The sequence below is a fragment of the Phalangium opilio genome, unplaced genomic scaffold, assembly GCF_054372755.1.
Source record: "Phalangium opilio isolate 3A_F unplaced genomic scaffold, DU_Popi_V2 ptg000209l_1, whole genome shotgun sequence".
NCBI lineage: Eukaryota > Metazoa > Arthropoda > Arachnida > Opiliones > Phalangiidae > Phalangium > Phalangium opilio.
The window spans coordinates 9,055,387-9,071,577 of NW_028324217.1; the positions used below are offsets into that span (position 1 = coordinate 9,055,387).

General features: G+C 38.4%; 2 protein-coding genes across 5 annotated transcripts in view; one reads left to right on the forward strand and one right to left on the reverse strand.

Moving 5' to 3' along the window:
- LOC149618986 (septin-9-like) overlaps positions 1–16,191 on the reverse strand; it is a 46,456-nt gene that overhangs the window by 5,925 nt on the left and 24,340 nt on the right. The window contains exon 1 of one of the 3 annotated variants that reach the window (XM_089855635.1): positions 878–1,185. The exons of 1 other annotated variant lie outside the window; for it this stretch is intronic. The gene's annotated coding sequence lies outside the window, so the exon portion shown is untranslated. Of the gene's footprint in view, positions 1–213; positions 446–877; positions 1,186–16,191 lie in introns of those variants that run through there. One more of the 3 variants, XM_089855634.1, reaches the window with a different exon arrangement.
- LOC149618987 (uncharacterized) lies at positions 10,758–13,266 on the forward strand. Of its 2 annotated transcripts, none has more exons than XM_089855631.1 (3): positions 10,758–11,077; positions 11,146–11,326; positions 11,441–13,266. In XM_089855631.1, the coding sequence occupies exon 3, from the start codon at positions 11,639–11,641 to the stop codon at positions 13,157–13,159; it is 1,521 nt and encodes a 506-aa protein (XP_089711757.1). In that variant the 5' UTR covers positions 10,758–11,077; positions 11,146–11,326; positions 11,441–11,638; the 3' UTR covers positions 13,160–13,266. The 2 variants fall into 2 exon arrangements, with proteins under 2 accessions (XP_089711757.1, XP_089711758.1); XM_089855632.1 differs by having other exon boundaries at positions 10,758–10,992; positions 11,121–11,326.

Below are 16,191 nucleotides of genomic sequence, written 5' to 3' on the forward strand. Positions count from 1 at the left end.
ACCACCCTTTTAGGAACACCCTATTGAACAAAAACTCGCAGAGAATGACTCTAGTATTTCACGTTAATTTCTAGACTCTTCAACTTAATAACTTCACTTACAACTATTCATTTAGCATTGTCTAAGAAAAAGTTAAGTTTTACTCTAAGCCTTGTCTGGATTCAAGAACAACTATTACTGTTTGAACGTTTTAATAATAAAATTGAAACTTACAAGCCTAGTAGTTAAAACTCTCGCTTATCCAAGCCGGCTTCCGTAGATGTTGCACGCGCAAAAACATCAAAACTATTAATGAAAAGAGCTCGCGACCTACTCAAATTTCTTTTTCAAACTGTCAGACAGATAAGAAACTTTGAACTGTCAAATATAGTAGAGGGAAACTTGTGTGACACAAACTTGATGCTCGTTCTCTAGGCTGGGGGTTACTTTTTTTCTTCTTTCAAACAAACTCTCTCTAAATATCTTTGCTCTACTGCTCTGCTATCAGAATTTTTTTAAAGAGATTACTCATGCGTGTTTTTTTTTAATATGCAGTATGATTTTTTTTCAACTAAAGGGAATATGAAATGGCCTGAAACAATTTTTTTATCAGGCTAGAAGACAGACACCTGAACCGTTCCAATTGAACATAGCCTAAACCTGAACCTATCCCGAACCTAAGCCTATAATATGGGGATCTGACCACCATAGTATTCATGAAGGTTAGGTTAGATTTCCTTAGATTAGGTTAGACTTGGCTAGGTCTGATCTGGGATAGATGTAATTTTTGAAGCAGGAATGGAGAACGGTTAGTATTTACTTCAGTCCGTCTCATAGCCCAGTATAGAGCCCCTCCCTCCAACACGTAACGAAAACTTTAATTGTTTTATTGGCTCACTTAAACTACGTTTTGATGATGTTGCTACCAGGGACGGCGAAAACTACGTAATTACTTTTTAACTCTGTCGCTATGACCCGCCTCTTCTTTCATATCCCTCCGTAAAGGGGGTCCGGGACTTCGACTCGCGCCCAGATTACTCTGTTCTCCATTCCTGTTTCTAAAATTACATCTATCCCTGGTTTGATTAAGTTATGATAGTTTAGACTTGGCCAGGTTTGCTTAGGTTGAGATACTTCTTAATCTCTTTAATCGCTTTAGACAAAATTATTTCAAAATCTTTAACAATAGTTACTAAAAAGCTTCCGTTAATTTCACATAAAATTTTATTAATTTAATTTCATTCATAGAGATGCGCATCACTTGAATTATGTTAAGTTCTCTATGAACGTTTATAAATCTAAAAGACTAAAACGTCCGTTAGTCTCAACACGTCAACTTTCGAAATCCGTAAAATTTATATGAAATTAACGGAATATTATTTGTACGTTCAGTTACTGATTTTGGTATCTTAAGCAATTATATAATAATTGTGAGTCCATTCCATTCTCCCTTTACCATGAGTCGCTTTGCTTTGAAGTGGAGGGCAAGCCGACAAAATATTTATTCAGATAATGGTGGTGTACTGGCGGAAATTAATGGAGATTGTATGAATTAAGATTCTTAGAGGAAAAAATTGTTTTAGTTAAAATCGCAATGCAGATTAGAAGCCCTAATTGCAATAAGAGATACGTAGATAAATCCCAAGGATACACGTGGCGCACAAAGGGTGTGACCTTCACTGAAGGGGTTAACTGCCTGCCATTTTTATCTAGTAAATGAGTGCTGCCATCTTGGTTTAGAGAGCTAAACTTTAACCTTCTTTAAACACCAAATGTACCTTAAAACCATATATAGTTTAATCAAGAAGCGATATCTAGTTTACTAGAGCGAAGTTATATGATTCCTAAGTCTTTGCGAGCCAGAGTCCCAGTCTCCCTTTCAAAATACAAGGGGGGCGTAAAAGGAGGCCGGGCTATTTCGCTTCTCCTCAGTCGGAAAATAAGTAATTTTCGTCATTCGCGTCGCGCTGACGTAAGTTTTCAAGAACCAATGAGATGCTGGTTTTAATTTAGAGGCGGGGATTAACTCCGGACCTACGTTTCAACTGGAGATAAACCTAGAAATGTGGCGAATTTATACCTTCTCCCTTGTAAACTAGATGTCGCTTCTTGGTTTAATCTTAACAAGTTGGGAGACGAGGGCTATCTACCAACGAGAGATTTTTCTTAAATAATTAGTTAGATATAATTGATAATAATTATTTTAATCTTAAACAATTGACCTTAATTCTACTTAAGTCGTTTTAAGAAACGTTATTCCTAAAATCCTTTGAAACATGGGTATTGTTGACGTTTTAATTCTAGCCTATGCCTCTTTAACAATATTTGGAAATTTAGGGTATATAAGTTGACCGATTCCGTATAAGGGATAAGAAACAGCGCGATTGTGTGAGCCTTTGGTGGAAACCCTGCCATTGGGAAGCTAGAAGTGTCTCGTAACCCTTGCCGATCGCCGTCTACTTCTTAACCCTAACGATGATACTGCAGTAGAAGCTTTCTGTGAACTGCGAACGCGGTGACAGACAGACACACCCAGACACGTCCAGTGTAATACCTCTTCTAGGAAGCCACTACCAAAACCGGCCAATCGATTGACCAGATCAGGATGAAAAATTGTTGTTCAACCGTGACTTCATCTAACCCCGACGATTATCGTTTAAAGGCTTGGACGACGGTGGGGAATTCGTGTAGAGGACTGCAAAGGCTTTGGGAAAACTCCAACTCCTTAGAAAGCCAAGGGACTCCCTCATTTTTGGTCGGAGTTGGAGTTGGGTAAAATAAATAATTTGGCTTTGGGTGGCTTTGGGAATATTATCTCTGAAATGGAACGGAGTCGGGAGGGAGTGGAAATATTTCAAAAACTTATACGGAAGTCGGTCGGGACTGGATTATTGTTGGATTCAAGTGGCTTCGGCTGGCGTTGGCATTTATAGTATCCAAATGGAGTTGGTGGCATTGAGAGCCATCCTTATTTTATTAATTAGTGATATTAGTCAATTTTTCCTCTTTGAATTTCCCACGCGGTTGTTTTGGCGCAAGCGGGATGCATGAAGTTCAACCCCACACAGACGACACGTGACGGTCGCGGCGCCCTTCCTCCGCAAAAGAATCACACAAATTAATTGCTTTGCGAGAGAAAACGAAACTAAAACTATTTGTTCTTTTTAGGTTCGCGTTCGCGAGTCATAAATTTTTCCGTCGCCTTAGATTAAACTTAACAGGACGGCCCAAGGGCTCGTAATAGTAGCCATATCGTACGAGTGAATAGCCCCTCTACACCCTACCCTAATGAGTGGATAACCCCTCTATACCTTACCCTAATGAGTGAATAGCGCTATCATTTTCAATGCTTAAATGATTTACCGTGCATAAAATCAGAGTGAAAAGCCCCTCGATTCCCTACTCTAAACAGTCGGGGAAAATCGTTATCTATTTAATTAGCACATACCTAAAAATAAAATGAATATAAAAACCCCAAACATACAAATTCGACCCCACAGATAAAAATTCAAAAGTATCCGACCCCACAGATTAAGAGATACCCCACTCCACATCACCCCGACATTTTAGAGATAAAAATAAATGATAAAAAACTCGGGGTTTTTATCAAGTCTCTATGGTTGAGTGGTAGAATGTTTGTCTACTATGCCAGCGACCCGGGTTCGATTACCGGATCTGACCTGAAAAAATTTTAATTAAAATTAAATCTCTAACCGAGCCCAGTAACCCCTATGAGTGGGTTGTGGTAATATAGAGTTCCTTTTAAGCTAAAATCTGACGATAACGAAGCGACAACCCCGGCCACTACTATTACTACTACTACTACTACTACGACGACGGCTCGGGTCAAACTAAGAGCCTATCGTAAACTACGATATGGCTAAAAAGGGAAACTACAATTATAAACAATTTTCCAGTTTATAATAATAATAGTTGAAAACATGCAGTGGGACAACGTTGGAAAACGTTCATAATATATAAGTTCATAATATACCACACGGCCGGCTGGGAAACGTTGGGGTAAATATAAATGAAAATTTGTTAGGTTAAATGCTTTTGTGTTTGGATATGGAAAGTTTGTTGGAGCTCTCATTAGCTTTGTCAAGGATTAGAAAACTTGTTGCATATCTCATTGGCTTTGGCAGGGATTGGAAAAATTGTCAAATTTCACATTGGCTTCGGCAGGGATTGGAAATATTATTGAATTTATCAATTGGCTTTGGTAGGGATTGGAATGATTTTTAAATCTGTCAATTGGCTTTGGCAGGGATTGGAATTCGTGTGAAACTTCACAATTGGCTTTGGCAGGGATTCAAAAATGAAAAGAACTTTAGTGTGGCGTTAGAGAGGAGTTGAAAATATAACAATGGCGTTAGGGTGGCAGTGGCGTTTGTGAAAATTTTACCATTGGAGTTGGCAGGCTTTGGGAATGACTTTTTTCAGTTTGCAGCCCTCTAAATTCGTGATTTGATGTGTTTTGCCAGGGTTTATCGCTACAGTTTTCGAATGTTTCAAAACTGCTCATATTTCGAGGTCTATCATATCTTCCATTTATCTATAACTAGCTTTTAACCGCGGCGTCGCTCGCGTGTCAAAAGAACTTCCATCAAAATGATATGAAGAATGGGAAGATTTTACTGATGACTAATATTTTTGTAGCACCCTAGGAGCGAAGGCACTCGGCGTTGCCCATCAGCCCGTCGGGACATTTTTTACTGCTTTTCACGCGGGCATTATTACATAAAGAAGGGTTTTTATTTTCTGGCCGCCATTTAAAACGATGGCAACAAATCGAACCCGAAAGACCATTCAGCCCGTCTATAGGTTAAAGGAAACCAGTGTACTAAATATTTGTGAAATCGGTTGAAACGCGCGAACTTTGTTGTATGGAGAAGATTTTTTACATTTCTGGGCGCCATTTATTAAGATGGCTGCGGATTGCAAAAATCTTTCTTAGTACGCGCCTACTACTCATGAGTAACGTTCCTGCAAATTTTCAGCCTTCTAGGGCAAGCGGTTTGGGCTGGGCGTTGATTATCAGTCAGTCAGTCAGGACATGGATTTATATAGATATAGATGATAAGAAATTTTGGAAAATTAAAATTTTTTTTCCCGATATTTAATAATAAAGTATTGAATCCGTGGCCATATATCTATTATCATAAGAAAATGATATTTAGCTCCCTTTAGGGAGCTATGTATTATTTTCTTATGCTATTATGGAATAACTTACTAGCGTTTCAACCGATTTCACTAATGTTTAGATCTGTCTATGCTACCTGGCGTTGCTTGGTTGTTTTAAGTTAAAAGAAACCATCACGAGTTTCGTATCTACGTAAACAATAAACACTAAATATCTGCGTGATATAGTTTTTACCTCTCCGTGTGACGTAGTCCAGGAGAGGTTCTGTAACGGCCGTGTCTGTCTGTCTGTCTGTCTGTGTGTGTGTGTCTGTCTGTCTGTCCGTTGTTACACCCACGTGACCGCGTTCGCAGTTTGCGTATCGGAGCAAACGTGTTCCCAATTTCCGGACCGCATTGACAGTTCACAGAAATTTGGAAAATTGTATTTCTCTCCGTTGGCTACTCTATACTTGAGTTCTCACACCACCATGTTTGGTCTTCGTCCATCCCATATGAACACCAGTCTGGTACTTTTCTGGCTTCCACCACCACCATCTTCTATTTTTTGTCAATCCCACATTGACACCAGTCCGCACTTACACTGGCTTCTAACACCACCATCCACTGGTTTTCCGTCTATTCCATATAGACACCAATCTGTATCATTGGCTTCTAACACCACCATCCATTGGTCTTCGGTCTATTCCACATAGACACCAATCTGTATCATTGGCTTCTAACACCACCATCCACTGGTCTTCCGTCTATTCCACATAGACACCAATCTGTATCATTGGTTTCTACTCCATTATCATCGTTTGGTTTTAGGATATACGCGGCGATCAGCTAGGGTTACGAGAAACGTCTAGCCTCCCTAAGGTGGGATCGGCCACCAAAGGTTTTCGCAATTGCGCTTTTTCCTTACTATTATAATGGAAACGAATCGTATATATACCCCAAAATTTGAAGAAAGCGGGCAAGAGGGGTACCCTTCACTTTAAACGTCAATATTAGAAAATTTTGAGAAGATAATAGGTATAACTTTATTTTAAACGATTTAACTATTATTAATGTTAATAATTGAAGATTAAAATAATTAAAAATAATTATATTTATTTAAATATTAAAGTTAATCTTGTTTCTCAACTCAAAATTAATACGGAAAGATTTAAAAAGCAGTCTATGTTTTTGTCTGTGTGTGTCCGTCCGTTGTTACACTAGTGCGTCGCGTTAGCAGTTAGCCTTGTGTTGATGTGTTAAGAAATCATACAGAACCTTAATATTCCCTTTTTCCATAATATAAAGTGAATATGTGGAAGTATTTTTCGTAATTATGATGCATTTATTACTTTTGTAGCTTTAAAGCTCTGTTTCATTTTGATATTCCAAAGATTTATTTTAATATTGTTATTTGAAATGGCTGTTTATATATTGCGTAAGCTATACTACATCTGTATATAGAATAATCCTTGGTTTAGTAATTTCATGAAGAAAACTAAGCCCTAGACTCAGGCGCGTACAACAAGTATTATCCGCAATAGGCTTAGTGAAACAAAGAGTAAATAATTGAGGCCTGAGGTGAAGTAAACTTTTGGCTTTGATTTTCGTGTCTGAAATGAACAGACATCACCGGTTCAGAGTGAGCCGAAAGTTAAATACACTCTTAAATAGTAATAATAAGGTTAGTAAAAGGGCTAATGGTAAACGGCTAGTAACTACAGACTTATTATTCTCTTTATGGTGCGCATTGACTATTAGTGCGTCTAGCTACAATTTAGCTTTGGTGTTATTTAATGTTAACATTCATGTTGGCAAACTAAGAATATTGTTGAGGTGAGACGAGACGATAGTGTTTACACTGCAAACCAGTTGTGAATGTAGCTTTCAGAATATAGGGTAAACAGCTGAAGCGTAGACTTCATTTCCTGTTCTTTTCCCCATTGACTGATTTCCATGTGTCCAAGATGTATCCTTATTGGATGTAAAATGTCGTCTGCTTTACTATACATTCGCTATGTTTGGAATACTGCTTCAATATTTCGTAAATTTTTACTTCAAAAAAGTGAAATAATTCCATATCTAGGTAAATACGTTTGTAGTAGTAGACCTCTTGACACGGAGAGGTAATATTTTGGTTTTCCCAACTTGTTCTAGTATATTTTTTTTTACCCCAAAATTTAAATTGAAGGAAATTCGTCCTTATCTAGGAGGCTATACATGAAGCTGAAGTGTAACGGTTTTAGAATAAGGCATTATTTACATGCTTAATGGCTAGGGGTTCGCGGGCTCAAATTGTGTTTGTTTATAAAGAACAAACAAACCACTTTCTGAAATATGCAAGGTGTTCAAGAAATGAAGGGAAACTTAAAGGGACTCTAAAGAAGTCGGCGGACCGTTGGAAATATTTTTTGAAAACGTCGTTATTGACGTCACAATCCCGGGGGGGGGGGTGAGCAAAACGAAAGTCTTTCCTTAAATCCTTCTAGCAAACGCAGCGGGGGTCTCGGACTCTCGCGGGGCAGAACTGGGGAAACGCCGAAGCAGGGCGGATCACAACCAATCACAAGAGAGGGGAGGATGGGTCGGGTGAGTTTTTTTAAAAAAAGAATTTCAACGGTCCGCCGACCTCTTTACAGTCCCTTTAATAGATTCTCTTAAAGCGACGCATGGTGAGGCGCTGTCAAAGGCTTAGTACAGACTAAATTGGAAAATCGACTGCAATTTCTGCAAAAACCGAGTGTAGTCCATTCTCGCTTATCGTTCTCAAACTAGCTCTCAGTAAGTCTCTAGTATTACGAAGTCTAGGTAGTGTCATACTTATGGAGCATTACTTATAAACTTATGTAATACCAAAAGTGTATTATACTGTTTATAGTTGTGCATCGAAAGGATATTTACTACATAAAATGGTAGTTGGACATCTTGTGTCGATGAATCTCTCTTAAAGGCATGACTCTGTTGCTATTTGGAGATGAAACCTTTGGACGTTTGGAGGAAGATATTATGCTATACTCTCTATCATTTTTACACCCGTACGTTTTCGTTATAGAATTATGATTTACTGTAGAAACAATGTAGGTCTTGGAATGAAAGGAATTAAGAGTAAACAAGCTAAATCGTTGGTATAGTGTCAGATAGAGCAGATTCTGTATCCAATTAACTCACTCAGAATTAACAAGGACAAGATGTGAGACTGACCAACGAAAAAGTTAAAAGTTTCAGAGTGGATAATTTTTTAAATTAAAATGTCAAAATGCCAAATTTAGTACTGAAATTACGCGTTTAGTGGGTATTCAAAATTTTATGTCAGATATTGTTATTTTTCTTCACCACCACCATCGGGAATCGAATCCGGGACCTTTGGCTTGAAAGTCCGATCAGTCCGATGTTAAGCTGGCTAGCCTACAAAGGGACGGGTTCTGCCCGAGATACGATGAAAACGCAGGAACGTCGCTAGGGTTTGAAATTCGGGGGAGGGGCGGGGGGCTAAATCTGGGCCAAAAATTTTAAAGTTATTATAAGAAATTAGTAATTAAATTTCGCTTAATTAGTTCATTGGAATATGTGTAGACCTTTATAACTCTACGAAAATTTGTGTCTCTCGTGAAATTATTCGTATTCTAAAGGGTGGTCGCCCATTTCCGCACAGTTTTATTTTTCACACCTTAAAAACCTATAGCCCGTTTCCGCGCATTTTTTCATAACCCATTTCCGCACAGTTTGCAAAAATAGAAAAATAAATATTTCTAGTTGATTACATTTTAAAAACCTTAAACTTATGTTGCTTGCCCATTGGTCCGAAAAGAGCCAAAATGTGATGTTTTATGACTGCTTTTTAACGAAAGATTTATTTTTAATGCTCCTTTTACTTCTTTTTTAACAAAATCACACTTGGTTTAATGCTTACGTCTATGATTACACTTTTCTATATCGATAGTGATATTGCAACGGTCAAATCACAAGTATAATAGCATGCCCCTATAGTAGCGTAAACTATAACCTAACCTAACCTAACCTAACCTAACCTAACCCCAACGGAACCAAACCTAACCCTAAACTATATCTATAGTGAAATTGAAATGGTCAAATCACAAGTTTAATAGCATGCCCCTATTGTAGCATAGCCAAACCTAACATAACCCTAAACTATATCTATAGTGAAATTGCAATGGTCAAATCTAAAGTTTAAAAGCATGCCCCTATTGAGAATTTTTATGAAAATTCAGGAGGGACCAGTTTAAAAATTCTAGACATTATAAATTTCTACTCCATGGATATAGTCTCCTAGCCTTGACATTTTCTAATTCCTTCCTTCCTTCCTTGCTACAACCACTGCCGACTCGATCACGCTTTGCTATAGATTATAGAAGCCCCTCCACACAATTTTTTACCTATATGTAAAAGCGCGTGTTGGTAATTTTGAGCTTTTTCGCTCGAAAAATCCAAGGAGCCAGCTTTTAACATGACCGGCTATGGGAGGAACACCGTTATTTTGCCCTAATTTTGAAACTATTGGTGCAAACCTCTTGAAATTTTAAAGAGATGTGAAAAAACAACGTTTGCTATGTTTTGGAAATTTTAAAAAGTTTCCCTTCTATAGTTTTTTTGTATAAATATTAGAACGAAAATTAGCCCTACTTAAAGGGCTTGGTCTTGGAACGGTTTAATAAGTTTTTCCGTTTCACTTGTTCGAATCTCTTGAAATTTTAGTGAGAGGCACATTGAACGGTTTTAAGTTATGATGCAAAGTTTCGAAGTTTTCAAAGAAACAATTCACTTCCAAAAAATTCATTAAAATTGTGCTTGTGCATAATCCTACAACCTATTTAGTCGCTTAGGGAAATTTTAGGAAAAGGACTATTCGTTTTAAAAGTTCGAAATTTTCCACAATATTTTAAAAACTTTCACTAAAATTTCAAGAGACTCGAACCAGTGAAGCTGAAAGAAACAAATTTAAACTGTTTGAGACTAAGCCATTAAATTATGGTTCATTTTGTTTTAATGTTGTTACAAAAAGCTTTGTAAGAGAAAAACTTTGCACAAAAATACCAAACATTATTTTGCAAATCTCATTAAAATTTCAAGAGATTTCAACCAGTATTTTCAAAATTAGGACGGAAATGTTAAGAGTTAACTCTGATTTTTGACATAATTTTGCATCTATAGCCCGATCGAGTGGGCTGTGCGTCAACGAAATACTCCCTTAATTTTTCAATAGGATTAGTAAAAAATAAATTAGGGATAGGGTCACTGGTCCCAAGGACCAGTTTAATATTGTAGACGCTGGGGGTCACTGGTCCCGAGGACTAGTTTCAAAAAAATCCTTATTTCCAAGACTGCTATGGGCTGCCATCGGTCCTTCAGTATTGCTTTGTCCATGACTGGGACTCCCTTCGAATGAACGTGAAAAGTTTTACATGTCTCCATCTGTTGAGTGGTCTTCTCTATTTATTTATTTGTTTGTTTCTTTTCTCTTCAAACTAATAATTTTTGATTTTGAAATTCATCTCTACAAAGATGAAACTTAACAAATCTATGAATATAATTTTTATATATTGCTGTAAAGTTTTGGGGGGCTACGAGCAATATTTTGGTACGGTTTACGGATTATTTTGAGGGGGCTAAGTTTGAAATTTGGGGGGGCTATCACCCAAAAAAAGGCCTAGCGACGCCACTGTGAAAACGGGGGAGGATTCGCGCTACCCTCTACACACTGGCTATTCAAAAGCGAGGAAAAGGAGATATAAGCAGTCGGTGCTGGCGACGGTGATTTCTTTATACAGAGGCGTGCATTGGCGATTTTGCCCATAGGTCTATTGGTATCGTTGGAACTAATAGTTTTACCCGAATAGTAATAGTAGTAGAAGTATTAATGACTGAAGAGAGGAAGTAAGTAGGGAGTTCGCGACATGTGATTCACGTTGTCACGTAGCCATATATTAGGGAATATTTCGCTAGGATAAAGTTTATTGAAGTACGGATAGCGAGAGTACGTAAACGATGTTGTGCAATTATAGGTTAGACCATCTTGTTCTTTAAAAGCACAAAAAACCAATGCTTTTGAGAAAGAGAGGTCGATGGCATTGCTCATGCTGCGTGGAGCCCAGCGTTCAAGATAACCATCTCGTAGCTATGCACCAAACCAGTCTTATATACGGTGGCCTTGGAGAATGGAGTGTCTTCAGCGTTGCTCTTAGCTCGGAAATCAAATTTCTCTGAATTTGTACGTAAATATATTGTTAAAACACTTTATATCATTGAATGAACGTGAATGAAATCAAAGTTTGTGCGATTTCTCAAGTTCAGTAATTAAAACCTTTTTCATTATGTCAAACAGAAAGTGCTATGGTGTTTCCAAACAAGCTTTCTTACGTTTGGGAATTCAGTCTCAAGACCAAAGATGAAATATATCACTATGACCGTACTTCAATCCTATTGAAACCTAGACGTTGTAAGCTGTAATCGAGTAGAGACTGATTTCTTGGATACCAGTTTCATATATAACAACATAAAGTAATTACGATCATCTATTGAAATGTTTCGTCCAATTAAATTCATAAAAACTGAGAAGCCGGACTCGGATGAAGTGGAAAATTTGGAAACACCTTCAAACGTTTTGGTGAAATGGCCAATCATCATTAAGAACGATGATGACGAGACTAGCACTTCTGAAGAAGTAGATTCGGTTCATGCCCCAGTGGAAAACACTGACAATGCGGAAGAAGTTACGGAGAATCAGGAACAAAGGAAGTTATCCCCTTTGATGAGTGGCAGACAATCACACAATGCTAAGAAGCCTTTTAAATGTGACATCTGTGACAGATCGTTTAATATTAATTCACTTTTAAAAAGTCATAAGTTTAGACACTCATCTGATCGCCCGTTTCAATGTGAACAGTGTCAGAAGGCCTTCAAAACCAAAAACGACTTGGCAAATCATAAACTCAGACACTCGTCCGAACGGCCATTTAAATGCCAATTGTGTCAGAAGGCCTTCAAAAGCAAAACCGTCTTGGCAAATCATAAACTTATACACTCGTCCAAACGGCCATTTAAATGTCAAGTGTGTCATATGGCCTTCAAAAGGAAATATAGTTTGACACAACATCGATTCACACACATGTCCAAAAATGATTTCTGTAACTCTAGTTACAAATCACAATATGATCTTCAGTTGAAACTCCACAAATGTTCTGAATGTGATAAAACCTTTAAAAGATTGCAGGAACTAAAAAGGCATGAGCTTCTTCACTCTTCGGAGCGACCATTTAAATGCGATCAGTGTGATAAATCTTTCAAAATTAGATGGAAACTAAATTTGCACAAGACTAGACACTTGGAGGATAAACCATACAAGTGCCAACAGTGCGAGCGTTCTTACCAAACTAAATATTTGTTAAACATTCACGAGAGAGGAGCTCATATAACTGCTAAATCATTTCAATGCGACTTATGTGACGCGAAATATAAAATCAAACGTAGTTTAAATCGTCACAAGATTTATGTTCACCAGAACGAAAGGCCCTTTTCTTGTGAAAAGTGTGGCAAAACCTTCAAAGACCCTTACTCGTTAAAGAAACACTTAAAAATTGTCCATACTGATGATAGACCGTTTAAATGTACGGAATGCGGTTCCGCCTTCAAATGTGGCTCACATTTGAAGAAACATAAATTGTTACACTGCCGTGCTAAACCTTTAAAGTGTTCTAAATGTCATCTGTGTTTCCCTTCCGAAACATCCCGTCGTGCACACGAGACATCTAATCATTTGTATGACAAATATTTCGAAACTTCGCGAAGATATGAAAACTGTTCAAGCACTGATGTGAAACCTGTCATTTATGAGTGCTACATTTGCAAAACCGCGTTTGCAAATGAACACAATTTGTTTCAACATAAAGGTATGAGATGTTCCCTCCAAAACTTCAAACTACGAGCTTCACATGTTGTATTGGAGAGGTTATCTCCGAAGCAACTCGCCGAATATGGTGTTTTTTCATATCCACGATTAAGAATCCAGATCGAGGATTTCGTCATTAAAAAGGAACCATTATAAACACAAGCCTTGTTATTAAAAAATCTCAAAACTTATGAGGAATGTTTTTGTATACTAGGCCTATACATTGGATAAAATAAAAAAAATACTTCTCATGTCAGGAAAAATTGTAGTCTTTGATGATGCCAAATTGTTTCTGTTACGTAAACAGATCAAAGTTTATAGAGCCGCACTGAACAGGTTAGATGACGAAAGGAAAGTCTTATATTCATGTAACAAGTTTTGTAAAAGATGTAATTTTCAATGTCGTCCACGTTTCATGCGATCTTGAACTTATTCGAGGCGAGGGTTAGGTAAGATAACATTATACCCTAAAAGAACGGCCTTTTCTAAATTTAAAAGGAAATATATATAAATATATATATAATCTTAAGTTATTTTGGGTTCCACAGTGTGTGAATCAAAATATTCTAGTCTAAGCGAGGCGAAGCAGTCGCACTCGCAAAGTACGTGAGCGCATGTTTCTTCCTTCTCCCGACACGACCTGCAGAGAGGGTAGTCGGCAAAACCCATCAGATGGAGGTGCCTATTTAGCCGGCAGTGTCCGGTCAGATGACCGGTGGCCAGCCTAATATCCCATCTGCTGAGCGAAATTAGGTCTCTAGAACGAGACCTGCAGGGGGCCAGGGGCCATTGACTAACTGCTTTGTCTGTCCCTGGCCCTCCATGTTATGCCAGAGCTGGTTTTGTATGACAGTCAGCCTGTCATGCAGACTTCGTTTGACATACCCGTAGGGAATAGGGACGAACGGCTCCGGCCCCAAGAGCTTGGCCTCCGCGCCCCTTTTCGCAAATCTATCGGCTTGCTCATTGCCATAATATCCGCTATGCCCTTTCATCCAGTACAACAGAACCCTGTTGCCGGATGCAACAAGGCAGCTGCGCACCAGTTGAGAGGTAATCTGACACTGGTTCAGCGCATTCAAGGCGGCCTGACTGTCAGAGTAAATTCTCACAGTCCGTCCGGTATACCCTTTGTTAATGCAGTAGTCTGCGCAATAACAGATCGCGGCAATTTCCGCCTGGAACACACTATCAAAGGTGCCCAGGCAAGCAGAAAAACCGACCCTTGTGGTTTGGCAGTAATAGCCGGCGCCAGCGCCAGAATCAGTCTTGGAACCATCGGTGAACCAAATAGTTTCACCCCCAGTGCCAAGAGGCAGCAGGTTAGTCCACTCGGCCCGACTGGGAAAGTGGATGCTGAATGGCTTAGTGAAGTCAAAACTGGTAACGGTTTTGTCAGAGCACATCGTTAACGACGGCTCAAGTGCGACGTACTCCCGAAAGAGCTTAGTATGGCTGTAGTCCCAAAGTCTTGGAATCCAACAGCCATTAATGTGGAGCCTGTAGGCCCCCATGACGGTGACCGTCAATAGTTCGTCAGCAATAGTTCGCGCGTCATTTGTTCGCAAGCAATAGTTCGCGAACAAATAGTTCGACAGCAATAGTTCGCGAACAAATAGTTCGACAGCAATAGTTCGCGAACAAATAGTTCGACAGCAATAGTTCGCGAACAAATAGTTCGGCAACACAAACAGTACTCACACAAATTGTTCGACAACACAAACAGTACGCACACAAATAGTTCGAGTAAATAAACAGTTCGCTAGAAAATAAGTTCGCCAATGTTTTAGATCGTTTATTAAAAAATGTTAAAAAGCAAAATTATGAGCTAGGCCGCGAAGATAATCAATTGTGTCACGATTTTCAAAGTCGATGACAACCCTCGCAATTCTTTCGTTAAGATCCCTGTATTTCTTTTTACTCAAATGATGTTTCTGACCGGAAAAATATTGCTAAATTTTGATTTCATTTACACTCTGTTCGTGCTTTAAAGCGTCTATGAACTTCCAAATTGAAGGGTGATGTCCACCGACTAATGTCAAGAACCCACGATTCCATCCCTCTGATGAATTGTTGGTTTTGGGCGTTCCATTGACAACGTGATCTTCCCTCGATCTTTAACAGTTTGTTTACGCGGTCACTCGATACGTACTGCATGTAAAACGTTCTGACAGTGAAGAGGAATTAAATAATTATGTTTATATTTGGTTATGTTTTAGCATGTTAACGTTTTTTATATTGTAGACATATTATATTTTAATGTTTTATCTTTGCGGCCTAGCTCATAATTTTGCTTTTTAACATTCTTTAATAAACGATCTAAAACATTGGCGAACTTATTTTCTAGCGAACTATTTATTTACTCGAACTATTTGTGTGCGTACTGTTTGTGTTGTCGAACTATTTGTGTGCGAACTGTTTGTATTGTCGAACTATTTGTGTGCGTACTGTTTGTATTGTCGAACTATTTGTTTGCGAACTATTGCTTGCGAACAAATGACGCGCGAACTATTGCTAACGAACTATTGACACGGACTCCCCCATGAGCAAGTTATTAAAACGGGAAAATATAAGAGTTGCATAAACTATGAAACTACAAATAGGAAAATAAAAGGCGTGTTTTTTATTCCTTTTCCTAAAAAAATGCGATCGAAAGTGCGAGGGTTGTTGAAAATTGTAAAAAATAAGGGTCTTACGCCAGTAAACATAAACAAAAACCACTATGTTTGTGAATTGTGATCCATTTTTTCAACAATGCACGGGTTGGATTTGTACGCAGCCAGCGCTTGGACTTTTAAAAATGTCTGACGACAAAATCCAGTTTGGAGGATAAAATGAACTATTTGGCTGAACACAACTAGTCTGAATCCAAGTCCCAAGAGCGAGAGCTTTTCAGACAAGCGTTCCTCCCCCTATCTTCCCTTCTCTCTTCTAGGTAATCGCATAGTACCACGCTCGCGGCGATGTTTTCCACCCCATGCTTAGATCATATCTGCAAGTTCAGAATTGGAATGGTCGAAAGCTATATCCAACCGAATGGGGCTTTGAATTAAAAAACGGCATTCTGCAGCCAGTTACTTGCCTAAAACAATTAGCTCCTAACGAACTAATTAACTTGATTTCATGCAATTGCAAAACAGGATGTCGTTCATCCTGTGGATGTCGTAAGAGTCGATTACTTTGTACGT